The sequence below is a fragment of the Pituophis catenifer genome, unplaced genomic scaffold, assembly GCF_029215685.1.
Source record: "Pituophis catenifer annectens isolate HBS135680 unplaced genomic scaffold, rPitCat1.0.hap2 SCAF_8, whole genome shotgun sequence".
Lineage (NCBI taxonomy): Eukaryota > Metazoa > Chordata > Lepidosauria > Squamata > Colubridae > Pituophis > Pituophis catenifer.
The window spans coordinates 84,193,941-84,209,746 of record NW_027256888.1 but is presented as its reverse complement, the minus strand read 5'-3'; the positions used below and the strand labels follow the sequence as shown (position 1 = coordinate 84,209,746).

Sequence of the window (15,806 nt, the reverse complement as noted above, 5' to 3'; positions counted from 1 at the left end):
GCTGCAAAGGGCAGGAACCATGGCAGAAAAAAACCCCTTTTTTCCTGCACCCCGCCAACTGAAAATCCTTGACCAATGGAGTCTGCAGCACACCCCCTCTGCCAGCACAGGGCTTTAAAGGTGGTAACCCATGCCTTGAATTGCACCTTGAAGCAAACCTACAACCAACACAGCTTTGCGAAACAACAGTGTAACCTAGGCCACCTTAAGGGCTTAGGGTTAGGGTTACTATCTGCCCCGCCAATATTTCAAATTTATTTGGACCCTTAGTCTGTAACTTTTTAAAATCAAAAGTTTTAATCACCCTTTTGCTGTTTACGCCATTTTTTTTAAGTATTTAAACTTGTAGCTAAAACTTACTTTCAGTCGGAATTGAAGGAAGCTTAGCCAACTTGTCTATCCAAAGGCTTCTAATGTCTGAAAAGCAAGTAACCATTTTTTCTAGAAGTGATTATAAAAGGAAATATATGAACTCTTTGACGGTGCCATCTGTGGATTGAGCAAGAAGGCTGTTTCTTCCTTAGAGCTGCAAACCTGCTGGAGACCCATCATCTTGCAGTCTCTTCACAAGGAGCAGCTGTCAGTAGCATTTGTGAGTGATCTCATCCCACACACATGGGTTGTCGTCGCCTTGTCCAGAGAGGTTCTGAAGAGCCGGTCTACTCGCTGGCTCTTCATCCCTTCATGCTCGTTGCTTTCCCTTTGCAGAGCTATTTTCAGTCTGACATTCCTTCTTCCTCTGGGAACCAAGCAAAGTATCTCGGGTCTACAGACCTGAGAGATGCCTGGGCTAAAGTAGTTTACCACTCCTCCCGGGGGTCTGCCTCTCTTAAGACGCGCTCAAGGGGTGTGGCCTTTCAGCAGCCCGTCTCTCTCCTCTGCTCCCTGGTGGCTCTGATGGCGGGCTGGATCTGGGCAAGGAATAGAGGAGGCTTTCTGTCCACTCAGCTGCCAGCCTCTCCCCAGAAGTCTTTTCTGTACAACCAATGCTTTTTCTTAAATATTTTCTGTATTTGGTCTATTGATATCCTGGTTCGATTAAATTATGTGTGGTGCTTCCTTCGTCATCCTGTTTTGGATCACCTGAGATGGATAATGTCATTATGCTAAGGGAAAGGGAACACATAAAGTCATAGCAATCCCTTGGAGTAGCCGGTTGTTCAGAGAGGAAGACTTAACTGAATCCAGAAAGATTTTAGCCCTGAAGGTTTCCTGAGAGATGTGATGACTTCTTGGGTACCATGGTGCAAAGTTATTCAGTTCTATGTACAGTTGGCCTATTAAATCTCTCCCCACCCTGCAAGGTCAGAATTCTGAAAATAAAAATTTCTCAAAAAAAAGCCTGTAAGTGAAATGGAAGCTAATTCATTTTTCACGGAGGCGCAGAGGAGTTATTTATATATGCTGCAGTGCCTGTAACTCTATATGGATGGGGGATTCCTTCATCTTGACCTCTCTTGAGTTAGGCGCGCGGAGATGGGTCATTCATGTATTAATTTTGTAAACTGCTGCAGTCAAACAGTTCTCAGTGATGCATAATGATAACTCTTGTCAATTGCAAAAATGAAAATAACTTGGGAATATCAATGCGTAAACAATATTCTCTCTCAAAGGCATCAAAGGCAGATTGTCCTTTGGACTGAAGGACAAAACACCAGAGAGGTTCAGGGAACTTTATTATTTATTTTATTTATTAGATTTGTATGCCACCCATCTCACTTAGAAATGCACCTTCCTAGTTGCACCCAATTATTCCCCGGGTTTGCCTAGTATAGATGGTGGGGAAGGGCTGCAACTGGGCTCCTCGTTCCTTGGAGGCCACCCAGGGCCGTGATGTCACCAAATATAGGCAGGGGCCGATTCTATCCAGACCTTTTTTGATAAGGTGAGCATGGCCCAAAATTGCATCATTCAAAGTTGGCTGGTAGATCTGAATGTTGGCCGAGTAACATCTGCAGTTGCGGTCGGGGGAGGGGCACTAATGCGGTAGACATAGAGCTTGGGTGGGGCGTCCTGTGACTCGGGTCACGCGTCTCCTGCAGCCGTGGCCACTCCAGACCCCCTGCAAGGAGGGCCTCCCCGAGAGACTCTGGGCCCGTTACCACTGTCCAGAGCCTGACTCTACTTGGAGCTTTCTCTCAGAACTGGGCCAAAGGAGTCCTTTGCATAGAAGTCAATAGCTGGAGGTGGTCAAGCTTCCTGGGCAAAGCTTTGATTTTTTTACTTCGCCAAAATGGTTGCATTAGCTAGGACCAAATCCTGCTGTTTTTCTCTGTTCAGCTATATTGGTTCTGCTAAGCTTTGCCAAATGTTGCCTTTTTGCTGTTACCAATTTCTGCCTCCTTTTTTCTTTAAAGGCGCAGTTCTGCTCAGTGTTGTAAAAGCTTGTGGGGAGAGCAGGGCGAGGCGGACCATGGCAGGCTTCTATCAGTCTGTGTATGGAGTTTGGCGATGTGGCCGCAGAGGCAGCCAGGGAAGGTTTCCTGGTGGCCTCCCGTCCTTGCATTTCCAGTCACACCCTTTGCATGACACTTCCGGCTCATCAGGAGCTTATTGTAGACCCCTCCGCGCCCTGAAGAATCTACGTGAAGGATTTCTGAAGCATTTTGAGGATAAAAATCATGTAGCCTTTTCCTGGCGTGAATGTTTCTTCCCATGGGGGCCGTGCTGAGGCCCTGTTCCAATGAACAGAACAGCTTTTGGCTTCTGGAGCCCTTGGGGGGGATCTGCTGACCCCTGCCCATCTGGAGGTTGGCCAGGAGGACCCCAGGAGTGACTGGTGGGTCCTTACATGATAAAAGGGCCCTGTCACTTGCAGAGGGGGAAAGCGCTCAGTGGATCCAGAGGGTCGTAAATGCTCCTTTTTGTACACAGTGCTTGAGGAAGTGGTGTCCAGTGCAGACATTTTGGAGAAGACCAATTATGCCCACATTTTTAATCTGAATGCAACCTAATCTTGGATGGAGTCATTAATAGTCAGGATCGTGGATCCATTGTCGTATAAGAGAGGCAGAGGGAGAGGGATCTTGTTGATCTCAGAGTATCGCACTTCAAGACTTTATGCTGGGAGAGTCTAAGAAGCATCTCAGTCAGCCAGGGTGAGACTGGTGGAATCTCTTCACTGTTGGCTTCCTTGGGTGTCCTTTGAGGGAGCCCTGCTCAATTGGGGAGGGGGAGGAGTCCCGCCCTGCTGGGGATTTCCCAAAGGGGCCTGGGGGTCAACGTGTCATTCCCCCATTGCTCCAGCCAGTGCCTCCATGGCTGCAGGGAGAGGGATACTTTGGCAGGACGCCTGGTGGGGTCTTTGGACCCCAGCCAGTCTGGTCCTGCAGGCCTTCAGACCAGGTCAGCCTCTGGGGGGCCTGAGCATTTTCCATTTGGACATTCCCTTTTGGTCTGCTGGGAGGAGCCCATCTCCACGACTCAGGAGAGCAATTCGGGGGTGGTAGATGAATACCCTGCTGGTCAAAAGGGAGGCAGGCAATCCCCCCTCCCTCTGTGTGTGTGTGTGCGTGTGTGCACGCACACGCTGTTCCTGTGAAGAGTGGAGCTCAAAAGCTGTAGACCTGGGCATGATGCTTTTGTCATCCTGGTTCTCTGAAAGCTTCCTGGGTTGAAGGGAGCCTCCTGCAGCTGAGCTGGGGCTGCCAGTCCTGCCCTGTGCTGGCCTTTGGGTCAGTCCCAGAGCTGGGGGCTCTCTGGGTCCCTACCCTACCTTACCAAGCCTCCCGCGTTGCTTTTCTGGGTCTGGGGCAGAACAATCTAGCATTAGGACCCAGTGGGCTGGCAGTTCCTGTGACAAGAGTCTGGAGCAGCACTAGCGCAGAGTGAGTCTCCATCAGCTGGGCAGGATTGTGTGTGTGAGGCTCAGGGACCTCTCCCACAAAAAGGCCTCTTTCGCCTTGGCCTCCCCGGGGTCTCCGCCCGGCGCCCAGCAATGGTTGCTTCCTCTCTGACCTAAGAGCAGGATCCTGCCAGATTGTCCTGGCTATGAGCTGAGGCTGCCTTTCCGGAGCAAAATTGGCAGGAAAAAGAATCAGCATGGCCCAGGTCAAGAGACACCACTATGGCCAGGTGAGTGACAACAAGGGGCCCAGGACTGGGCAACGCGGGGTTCCTGCTGGGTACCGGGCGGCTCTCCAGGCAGGGGAGGAGCACCAGCAGTTGGGTGGGTGAGGAGAGGGAGAGTGAACAAGGAGAAAGGTACCATGGATTGTTTGCCCCTGGCCTTGCTTTGTGAGTCCAGAGGAGGGATGTGGGCCGATGTTCTCTGCCGGAAAAGCCTCTGCAGTTGGGATTTGCCTCTGGCTTCCTTGGCAGTCAGCTGGGCACCTGGGGCCCGTGCTTCACCCTTCCCATTCTTGGCTCTTTGCCCCTTCTTGGTCACTGAAACCGAGAGGGCCGTGGACGGTCCCTGAAAGCCCAGACTGCCCGCCCATTGTGGCCTGGGTGTCCCCTGCACGCTCAGTGGGCCCCTCCTCTGGGGGGTTTTGCCATTTTCTTCCGATTCCTTTCTCCACCCACCTCCAGAGGCGATGGCGTGGCAATGTGCTTTGAGCTCTGGGGACTTGGGAGCAGCTTCCTCGTCCTTCTCTTGTGCAAAGCCTGGAAGCACAAGCGGCTCGAAGAAGACTGACATTCCCAGGCTTTCCAGCTGTGCCTTTCTTACCCCGGCTACTCCTGCAGTGACACTGCCTGGTTAATGGAGGCCAGAGGAAGTTATCTGACCATTCAAATGCAAAATGCGGTCAGCCTCCCAGAGGTGTCTGCTTCCCTCAGTGAGCCTTCCTTTAGCCACTGTCCAGGCCTGAAGGAGGCCTTGATGCTCGCTGTGCACCTTAGCTTGGGGGTGGAGAGAGGTTTCTCAGGCAGGAGATCCCGAGGCCACTCCTTGGCAGCATCACCAGATAGGTTGGGAAATGACCCCTGGCCAGTTCTGAGCTGTGAGGTGCCAATCGTTTGATTCAGGATGAGGAAAACTTTTGGTGTTGTTAATGGCTTTCCAGAACATGTGGACAGGTGGTGTCTCCGGGCATGGTATCCTCCAAGAGCTGGACCATTGGGAAAGTGAAGGGCGGTGTCTCCCTTGTTGCATGGTGGTGGTGGTTTTTGATTTCTTTTAGAATACAGGGAGATTGTGGGGCTAGACACATGAGGCTGAACAGCACTTGGGTGGTTGCCTTGCATTTGGATTTAGAAAAGTCAACACAGCTGTAGCTTCTTTGTTTGGGCCTTCCCAAGAGAAAATGATTGGACTTTGTGGCTTGGCCTGGCTAATGCCATAACCGTTTACGTTGTTGTTGCAGAATTAATGGGAGAGGCCTGCTCAGCCGAAGAGGCGAAAGGTAGGGGCTACGAGCTAAGACAAGGCAAGGCGGGTGCCAACATGCTTGCTTGCTTGCCCCACATTCCTACCCTTATGCATACTTGGCTTTTTGTTCTTTCTCCTGTTACTCACAGCAGAAAATAAAACAGCCGGTTAAAACCTTGTTAGACCAGCCCAATCATCCTTCAGTTACTGTAGCTCAAGCTGAAAATGCCTGTGGAGATGAATGAATGTCTTGGCTCTGAAAGGGGAAGGATTCGGGCAGGGAGGGCAGTGACTCAGGAGAAGGCCCGGAGAGGGGAGGGGAGGGCTTTCCTCTGACCGGAAGGCCCAGACAGGCAGGCCCTCTGGGGCTGAGAGGTTTGAAGTCGCAACTTTAGGAAAGGAGTGGCGGCCAATGGAGGCGGTTGCTTATTCTGGGCTGGCTGCTGTTCCTTGCAGAGTCATTAAATCAGAACCTCGTCCAGGCAGAGTCCTCTGTGTCCCCTGGTGGCCCTCCACTTCCCTCTCGCATCCTCGGCTGCCTTGGCAGCTTTTTTTCCAGGCAGTTTTGGGCTTTTGTCAAACGTCAGTTTGGACGCTGGAGATTTTGGCTTTGATCCCTTTATCTGCACTCCGGTTCCTCTGCCTGGAAGCCTTGCTGCAGCAGTAAAGCCAGGTCCCTTCTCAGCTGTGCCCATCGTCTTCCTGGAGGGCTGGTGAGGAGAGCCTCGGTTGGAGGGCCCAGGGGCATTTCACCTGCAGGCACGGTCCCCTCAGACGTCTGTCAGCTGGCTCAGGGCTTTGGCCAGGTGGGCCATCTTCTCCCCCAGCATCGCTGCAGTCTGAGTTTTTTGTGGCTTCAGACCCAAATTCTAGTCTTGGGGTATAGGAAGGGATGATATTTGTGAGGCTGATCAAAGCAGGTGGCTTTCAGGTGAAACAGGCTGGTTGCCTTCCCGCCTTCTGCACGTGGCACCTCTGGCAGGAGAGAGAGGAACATTTCTGCTCCAGGAGAACGAAGGTTTCCTGCCGGCTAAGAAAGGGTTCAGAAGCGCTGGGGGCTCTCAGCAGGGGGCTGCCGGGGTTTCTCTCAGGCTTTTGCTGGGAGTCAAGTCTCAGGGTTTGCTTACCGGTAGTTCACTTTGCCAGTTCCTAATTAGTGGGGCATTAATTTTTGTGGATGTTTTTCTGATGGGTTTTACTGAATGTTAATTTTTTAAAGTGCTTTTGATGCTGTGAGCTTGTTTGCAGCTGCAGGGTGGGTGGGTGTTGCTATTCTGGAAGGTGAAGTGGGTGCAGAGACACCTGGAGTAGTGCTGGCAGGAAACGAGGGAGCCTGACCGGATGTGGGTGTAAGCTCAGATTCAAGCCTACGGTGGCCAAGTGCTTACTGAAGCCGAGGAAGGCCGGCCTCCCTCCTAGAGCTCCTCCTCCTCCTCCTTGTTAGGGACGGAGCGGCTGGTGAGGGGTGTGGGACTGTCAGGCTGGTTGCGTTCACTGCAGCTGGTGCTTGTCTTTGGATATGGTGGCGGGGGGAGGCCTTGTCCTCAGTCCCTTCCTGCTGGCCCTGCTGCCGGAAGGAAGGGAGGGAGGACCCCAATGGGCCCAATGGTGCACCAGAGGGAGCTGGGGTGGCTCTGGGCACAGCTCAGTGGAAGTGGCCTTAGCTGCTGCTTGGAAGAAGCCAGGGACAGCAGCCACAGATTGGGTCGCAGGTGGGCCCAGGTTCTGGCTTGGCTCCAGGAGCGGAAGTGGCCTGAGAGATGCCCGGAGTGCTGCTGCAGGAAGGCAGAGTCTGTATTAAGGGCTGCCTTTTGGCAACAAGGGTGGCAAAGAAGCACACTTATTTCTCTGCCCTTCTGGCATCACCTGGTCACCTGGTTTTGCATGGTTCCATCCCTTCTGGGTAAACATAAACCAAAAGCTTCAGCAGAGGCAAAAGGGTTCCGCTTTGTACCGTCTTGTGACCCGGCTGCTCTCTCCACTCTAAACAAGGCAAGCCGTCCTGGGCAACTTTCTGTTGTGCACCAGTTGCTCCCTTTCCTGGATTGGGAGCCCCTGCGCTCGGTCACTCCGGCGATCTCACGGGTGGATTATTGTAATGCGTTCCACCCTTGAAGAGTATCCAGATGCTTCAGCTGCTACAGAACCGAGCTGCGGGGCAGTTACACCACCGGTTGCCAGTTTGCTTCCCGGTCCAATTCACGGTGTGGGTTGTCACCTTGAAAGCCTTTCGTGACATCGGCCCGGGGACCTTCTCACCCTGAAAGGATGCGGCTGCCCCAACCACATTGACAGGCCCTGTCAGTCAGCCTCTTGGAGGGGGCGGATGGGTTAGTCAGAGTCCACCTCCTCCCCGGACACACTCTGCTCCCTTCCTCTACATTGTTCCCATCACAGCCCCGTCTTGTGGGACACCCTGGGATCCAGCCCTCCCCCCCCTCCCTTGTGGAAAGAAAGAAGAAAGAAAGAAAGAAAGAAGAAAGAAAGAAAGAAAGAAAGAAAGAAAGAAAGAAAGAAAGAAAGAAAGAAAGAAGAAGAAAGAAAGAAAGAAAGAAAGAAAGAAAGAAAGAAAGAAAGAAAGAAGAAAAGAAAGAAAGAAGAAAGAAAGAAAAAGAAAGAAAGAAAGAAAGAAAGAAAAGCTGCTCTTCCCCCCAGGCCCTGGGAGAGATGTGGCTGGAGCCTGAGGGTTACGCTGCTGTTGGGCGGACTGGGGATTGCTGGATTGGGATTGACGGGGGATGTTTGATTTTTATTGCTGTTTGAGCTGCACAGAATTGTGTTTCATCCGATGAGCAGTCATATAAGACTGTTAAATACATAAATGAATAATGAAATCAATAAGAGCAGAATACAGATAATAACCTTAACTGTCAATCAACTGGCACCCATTCTGTCCTGCCAAGCTGCCCATATGCCAAGAGGCGGGGGGGCCAAGCAACTCCTCTGAGGTCTCTCCCTCCCTCCCTCCCTCCCTGATCTGGGGTTCACTTTGGGTCCCTTTGGCCTCTTGGATTTTGATTTAGAGGCCTGCTGCCCTGAGATTTTTGGGGTAAGAAGAGCAGGCCGTGACATAAGTGGATTAATAGGAGTTGCTAGGCTGTTCCTGCTCCCATGATGGGGCTTCTGGGCTGGGACGAGGGCTTTTGACGGGGAATATGAGGGTCTGGGCTGACTGCAGGAAATTAAACTGGAGGCAGGAGAACTAGGTGTTCACTGCCAGGCGCAGGCCACTCCAGAAGGCTTTTGGGGTTTCAAACAAGGGCAGTGTCGGCGCCTGTGGAGCCTGGAGAGGGAGCCGGCCTAGAACAAGGCTTCTCCCAAGTGCCAGGCAGTGGGAGGCATCCTTGGGGGCATCTTGATCCCCATTGAGGTTTCCAAACAGACAATGGTCTTCCTCTCTTCAGATCCAGAGCCCTTTTCCATGACACTGTCATGAACTTAGCCCAGGGAACCAATTGGGAGAAGCTTCTCCGTGCAATTTATTTCCGCATCTCTCATTACGGAGAGATGCTTGTGCTGGAAAGCAGTTCTGCCTGTCCTCTTTGCTGGGCAATGGAGGCTTCACACAGGGCTGGATGCCCAGGCTCCCTCTGGATGGGGCAGGGCTGATGCCAGGACCACTCCTGGTCCAGACCAGATTGGGTTCTCAAGCTTACATTGGAGTTTGCCCACAGAGGCTCCCTGTGGTTTGAACTCAGCCCAGTTTATCCCCTTCCTGGCACACTGGCCGCCTTCAGGAGCCCCGAGCCCTTGGAACCAAAGGCGGTGCAGAGCCAGGAGGTCCGAAGGCCTTTCCTCCAGAGGCCTCCCATTAGGGCCCAAGAGGGCAGGGTCAGCGTCAGTGGCTGAGCAGTCGCTCTGGGAATCCTCAACCCAAGAGGTCCTGAGGAGGCTCCGGATTGCCCAATGTCCCAGAAGGAGGTGCTGAGCTTTCACCCGAATGGGCAGTGATTGGGCTTCCTGCTTCCTCTGGGACTCAAAGCGGCTCTTGGTCTCAATGTGGCTGGAAGGCCTTCACTGCTGCTGTTGTGGGCATCTTGGTTAGCGGTTGTTGGGTTGGGAGACCCAGCTTCTAGTCCTCCCCACCCCAGCATGGTAGTTCTCTGGTGACTTGGGGCCTTCAGCCCAACCTACCACACAGGATCGTCGTTGGGGCCAAATAAGAAGAGAGAGCCATATGGGTTGCCTTGATCTTCCGCAGGAAAGCTGGTCTGGGAAATCTACGAGCAACAGATGGCCTACCATTTTCCTTCTTGTGCTGACTCTTCTAGGTCTCCAGCGCCAGTGCCAGGATGAGCGCAGAAGTGGGCGGCAAGCCCCTGAAAGTGGGATCCCGAGTGGAAGTAATCGGCAAGGGGCACCGTGGGACGGTGGCATATGTGGGGGCCACCCTCTTTGCCACAGGGAAATGGGTCGGCGTCATCCTGGATGAAGCCAAAGGCAAAAATGATGGGACAGTCCAGGGCAGGCGGTACTTTACATGTGAGGAGAACCACGGCATCTTCGTGAGACAGTCACAGGTGAGCCTCTGCTGGTGTGGCCCCAAATGCTCCCTCCCTTCATCAACAGCAGCCTCCCCCTCAAGAAGGAAGAGGGAAGGAGGGGGCGTGTGCGTGCGTGCGTGTGTGTGTGTGGAGGGGGAAAGCCCCTTTGGGTCTTTGCTTGCTTTAAGGGACCTGAGGAAGCCACGGGGAGGGGCAGAGTTCAAGGCTTTCCTTTGATCACTCATGCCGCTCACTTCTCCAGGTCTCGGCTGCCGGGAAGCAGTTGCAAAATTACACAAGAAGAACCTGATGATTATCTATCTATCTATCTATCTATCTATCTATCTATCTATCTATCTATCTATCATCTATCTAAATTCTGACATCCAAGCAGGCATTATATGCTTGTTGGAACTCTTAAAATGATTTTGGATTTTGATTTTTATGCTGCTTTTCAATTCATACGCATTTAACTTTGGCCTAGTTTGGTCAGCTGGCTAGTCCTACCTTAGGCCTGAAAGCTGGCGGGGTGACTTGGGGCCAGTCCTCCTCGCTCAGCTCAGCCACGGGGCTGTTGTCGTGGGGAATAGAACAGGAGAAAGGAATGTTAGGTTTGTTTGCCACCTTGAGTTGTTTATAAAAAAATAGTAAAGGTGGGTTATAAATGAATAAATAAATAAAGGTAAATATCGATCGAAACGAAAGGCACTGGTCATTAAAGCCAAATGAGAATATATAACATTATTTTTAATTCCTTCCTTGGCTGCTGCATTCCTAAAAGTAATGCTGGCTTAGCAGTCTGTGGCTTTGGTGTCCTGCCTTTGCTCCTGATGCATTTTGGTACCAAGCGTTCCAGTGCTTACTATGAAAGCCCCCAATGGCCTCCAGTCCGTGGTTCAGGGCCCCAGGACTTTCCTGCACTTTGTCCAGAAGGATGCTAGGTAGCTGTGGCTCCTGGAGATCTCCTCTCTCCTGGCTGAGCCTCTGTGCCCAGGCAGCCAGGGCACCTTCCTCCCAGCTCTTCTCCTGCTGGAGCTCCTCCCCAGCTTCATCCCACATGGGCTGGGCCGCATTCCTCAAGAGATGCCAGCTTTGGAAGGGGTATCCGGGGTGGTGCGAATCCCAGAGTCTGGAGTGGAGAAGTAGTTGCTTTGAATCCTCAAGTGGCCATCTGTGAAGCATACCACCTGCCTCCCGTGGGTCTCAGACGGCCTTGCTTTTTCTTGCACCTGTCCTGGGGGTCCGAGGAATTGTGGCATGAAATGCGTGGAGGGTGGGCTGTTGGCTCTAAAAGGCTCCGAATGAGGCGATGTGCGGGGGCTTCGCCTGTGAGGAATTCACATGGCTGCTGAAAGAACTGCAGTAGCCAGCAGCTTTTAGACAAAGACTGGCTTCTACAATTCTGATCTCCTCATTGGCTGCAGACGGAGTTTGCAGGACAGGTGGTTGCCGGGGAAAGGCCGAAGCCCAGAGTTTCCCAGTTGGGCCTTGGCTGCCTCAAGAACCCTCAGAGATCTGCCAGGGCCCTGGGTGGGCCCTTCCTGTCTGGGCAGCTCCTGGAGCTCACGGAGGACATGAAGCATCTTTGAAACTCTGGATTAGTAAAGGAGAGAGGGCAGCCCCAAGGACGCTGGCCATGAGGGTGGATGCAGTGCTGTGCAGGGAAAACCTTTTTTTTTGCTGCGTTTAGGCCAGAAGAAGCCGGAAGGAAGAAGCTGGAGGGGCCATTTTGTTCATCTCCTTTCCTTTCTCTTTAGATCCAGGTGTTTGAGGATGGCGCAGACACCACCTCCCCAGAAACCCCGGAGGCTTCGGCGTCAAGGGTCCCCAAGAGAGGTAGGGTGTTCGGCTTTTTCAAGCCTCCAGGGGGCCTCCCCTGCCTCTTTACTGTACGTTGGCCATTTACGATGGAAAATATCTCCACTGCCCTAGCAGATTTGTCTCTTCCTTTGGGAACCTTGGTAGCCGCCTGTCTTCTATGCCATGATTCTGAGCATTGCCCCTTGAAGCAATTTACGTAGGAATAAAAGAGGTTGCCAGCACACATGCGAAGAGTGAAATCCTCATGGAATGGGTCCACACCCCTTCCGAGAAGGTGGCCCGTTGCCTCTCTCTGGGCAGCCATGTCTTACCTTTCAGAGGAGCAGCCAAGGAGATCCCACAAAAGTTCTGGCTATGAGGGGCTGCCCTTCACGGGGCTCCTGGCAGGTGGCTTGTGGTAGCATTCCAGAAGCCCCCAGATGTTCACGGATCCTGGCCCATGGGGAGCTTGCTGCCCCTGCTAGCCAGGCTGGATGCCAAAGCCGTCCACGGATCTGCTCAGTCCCAGGGGAGCCTGGGCTGGTGGAGCTGGGATCCCCAGGGCCAAGGAAAGGGGAGGGGCCCACTTCAGGCCTGGAAAAACAGGTGATTTTCAGGTGTGGTGCAGAAGGTGAGATGGCTATTCAGGAGCCGGCATGCCAGAAAGATGGCAGGGAAGCAGCCTCCAAGCAGCATTTGATTTTGCAGGAGGTTCAGCCTCCCTGATGATTGCTTTCTGCTGGAAGGTTTCCTTGGAAACTGCCACAGACGATACAGGCCCCGCAGGCTTTGTCACGGCTCTGCTGACGGCTTTCTTTCTTTCGGCTGTGGCTTCCCCAGCTGCCATTGGTGGAGGGTGGGCTGCAGAGGGCCCCAAAACAGCCAGAGAAGGAAAGCTTGATCCCAGAGCTTGAATGGATGACTGTGGGTGCCCAAGAGGTCAGAGGAAGGACCTCTGCCCACATCCCAGCTGGCCCCAACTCAGAGCCTGGAGTACAGGGAGCAGAGCTTCCCTTTTTCTCTTCCTTGCTGGGTCCTTTGATTCCCTTTGCGGTTTGGCCTGCGTTGCTTCCAGCTGGAATTCAGTCCAGGCCAGGTCCAGTTGAAGGCAGGGACAGTGTTCATTATAGCTGCACTGCAAATATCGGCCTCTCCGCCCTGCAGGTTTACTGGTTGCTAGTGACGCCAGTCAGCAGCAGAGCTGGCGGGTGGGGGCTGGGGGCTGGGGGGCTGCAGTGTGAAGGTCTAGGCTGGGACTGGGAGACCCATGTGGACCCATCCCCCTCAGCTCCAGGAACTCAAAGCCTTGGGGGCTTTGAGTGGTCCCCCTCTCCAGCCCAGGAGCCACGGTGGGTGGGCACAGTAGGAGGGGATGGACAGATGGAGGCCCACTAGTATATTTTTCTCTTGGCCAACCTACCTCATGGTGGGGAGCGGGTATGGTAAGAAAAAATGGGAGGAGGGAGAGCACACTATGGACACAGTTGAATCCCAGCTCTGGAGGATGGGGAAATGAATAATCACAATAAATCAAAGAAATAATAAACAAAATAGTCTGAGTATCAGATGAAATGTTACTAATAGGACAGTGGTGGAACAAAAAGCACCCCAGAACTCTTAAGCCACAAACAGACTTGGCACATATTCTGGTGTGAGCCTTCCACGATTCCCTGCTGGGGGGCCCAGGGGCCACATCTGGAGTGGGCAGCATGCAGGACTCTTGCTTCAAAGTTCATGTTTCCAAATGAGTTCAGAGAATTACCCAGAAGTTCGTAAAGTGCAGACTTGGGTGGCATATGGAAATACATGGCCCACCTCTCCCAATAAAATCACTTTCAAAAATGTTGTTATTTTGATTTTCTCCTCCAGATTCTTCAGAAGGGCCCAAAGCCAGCAAACTGGTGAGTAGTTTATTTCTGCCATGTCATCGTTTGAGGTCCCCTGTAGCTGTCTGATGTTCATTGCAGGAGAAAAGTATGGCCAGACCCCTTTCCCACGAGACAGTTTGCAATTATTTGGGGGGGGGGGGTTTGCTTGCTTTACATAAGACAACCGTAACCCTGACCCTTTTCGTAACCACCTAAAACACACCACCTCTGCCCCATGTGCTCAGCTCGAAAGGGGCAGCTGATTCCCCATCAGCCCTGGATGAAAAGGTCTGAGAATTCGGAAGGTCTCTTCCCGTGAGCTCGAAGCGAAGCCCTTCTGGGTCGTCTTGCAGCCACTCGCTTGTCTTCTTGTGCTGACCAAGAGGCCTGAAGGGGCTTCTTCCTCCAGGTCCCCCCAAATGAAGCCTTCCAGCGGGCCGGAGGGCTTTTCCCTGTTAACCTTTTCTGATTCCTTCGGCACATAAAAGAATTCTGACTTTGGAAGGGTTAGAGTTTTCTTCTACTTTTATATTTTTATGGCTTTATCCATCCTTGTAAACTGTCCATGGGATGAAATAGGAAACTGGCCCCCTCCATCTCAAGGTCCGGCTCAGCTGTTTTCTTTGTTCCTTTGCTTCTTCTGTCCATCGAATGGCCTCTCCATTTGGTCCTCCGTCCAGTCCATCCTCAAGCCAAGCTGGTTCTCTCCGTTTAGTGCTGCAGGGAGACAGCTGCTCCTCTGGGCCTTCTTCGGAGCTGGTTCCCCCTCCCAACTTCTGCAGCCCCGCCTCGGTGGCCTCTTCTCTTGGTTCTCTTGGTTCTCTCTACTCCAGCCAGGCCTTTTCCCTTCCTTAAGCCGCTGCCCCATGGCCTCAGCCCCGAAGCTCTTGCCCCCCTGCTCCCAGTTGTCCCCCTCTGAATGAACTGTGCTGCGGAAGGGAAGGGACCTGCTTCCTGTCCGCCCTGCAGACATGTGAGGCAGTGGCTGAGATCCTGAATGCTGGGATCCCTCTGACTGCCTCATGTTGTCCTGGCTCTTGTGCTGTTCTCGATCAGAGCCAGTCAACGTTTGGTGCCTGCCCACCATCCATAACAGGAGCTCCCTCTGGGCCTTTAGCACCTCCCCCACCAGGTGAGGGTTGGGGCCAGTGGTTTCTTTCCCTGCCCTGAACTGGAGGGGCAAATCACGGCCTGGGTTCGGGGCTCCCAGTCTTAAGCGGCAGACGGCCCCGTTGGGAGTTGGGGTGGAGCTTGGAAACACAGGTTTCCCAGAAGGGATGACAGCTGTGGCCGTATCCCCTGTGTTTTTGGAGAGCAGCTGCTGTCAGTTAAGCACATTGCTTGTGTTGCACTGGGCTGGGCCTGTGTCTGGAGACAGGCTCTGGTCCCACCATGGACTCCCTGGGCAGGCTTGTGGTGGCGGGGGGAAGAGAGAGAGTTGCCCTCCTGTCATTTCAGAGGCCGGCCCATGCGCTGCAGGGCTGGGCTTGCTCCAGGAAATGGATCCGTGCCGAAAGGGCTCCTGAGCCTTCCTGTCCACAGCCTCTCGGTCCTTCCTCCTGGGAAAGAATTGTCTTTGGGAAGCGCTTGTGCCTGTGTCTGCCTGTCGTTCTGCAGTCGCAGAGCATGAATAAAAGAGGGAAACAGGGCAGCGGGACCGTCTCCTCTTTGCGTGGTGTTTGCTCGTGTAAACGGGGCACAGTGGTGACAGAGAAACCGGATGTTTTCAAAAAGCATTTTTATGCGTCCATACAAATAAAAAGTTGAAATAATTTCCCACAAAGCGATCAGGATTTCTGCGGTTTGCCGTATCTTTGGCCCTTTTGGAGTTTCTTTGTTTTGGAGCAAAACTGGAACGTGAGGTTCAGGAAAAGGAAGGAGGGTTGCTGTGTTGTAAAGGAATCCACAAGCACGCAAAACTCTTCACCTTTTGCCTGGCTGATGTTACTCTGCTGTACCGGTGGGGAGAGGTTGCCCAGCCCATCACATGGCTACGTCTGACGAGCACTTCTGGCCTTGCTTAATTCTAGGTGGGGGGAGAGGGGAAGCATTTCTGAGTCTCCTGTCCAGAGACGAATTGGGGGCTTTCCTTGCCCTGGAAACTGCAGCTCTCTCTGGCCTGAGGGGGGGGGGGAAATGAGGGTCCTGGAAAGGGTTGGTGAACTGTGGCCACTAAAGGGGGCTTCAGCTCCCACTCCTTTCCCTGCTGGCCTTTGATTCTGCACTTGATCTGGGGAGGAGGAGGGGGAGGTGTGGGTGGTCCAGGGCAAACGGACTTTTCTTTTGGCTTTCCACGAAACACCCTCAAAGCAGGAACACCTGGAACACCTTTCCGTTCGGAGC

The 15,806-nt window shown here is 53.0% G+C and overlaps 1 protein-coding gene across 4 annotated transcripts in view; it reads left to right on the top strand.

Annotated features, from left to right (window-relative positions):
- DCTN1 (dynactin subunit 1) overlaps positions 1-15,806 on the top strand; it is a 44,782-nt gene that overhangs the window by 4,737 nt on the left and 24,239 nt on the right. For all 4 annotated transcript variants that reach the window (XM_070949006.1, XM_070949005.1, XM_070949004.1 and 1 more), the window contains exons 2-4: positions 9,583-9,831; positions 11,553-11,631; positions 13,465-13,496. In XM_070949006.1, coding sequence (XP_070805107.1) covers positions 9,604-9,831; positions 11,553-11,631; positions 13,465-13,496 — 339 coding nt within the window. In that variant the 5' untranslated portion in view covers positions 9,583-9,603. The remainder of the gene's footprint in view (positions 1-9,582; positions 9,832-11,552; positions 11,632-13,464; positions 13,497-15,806) is intronic.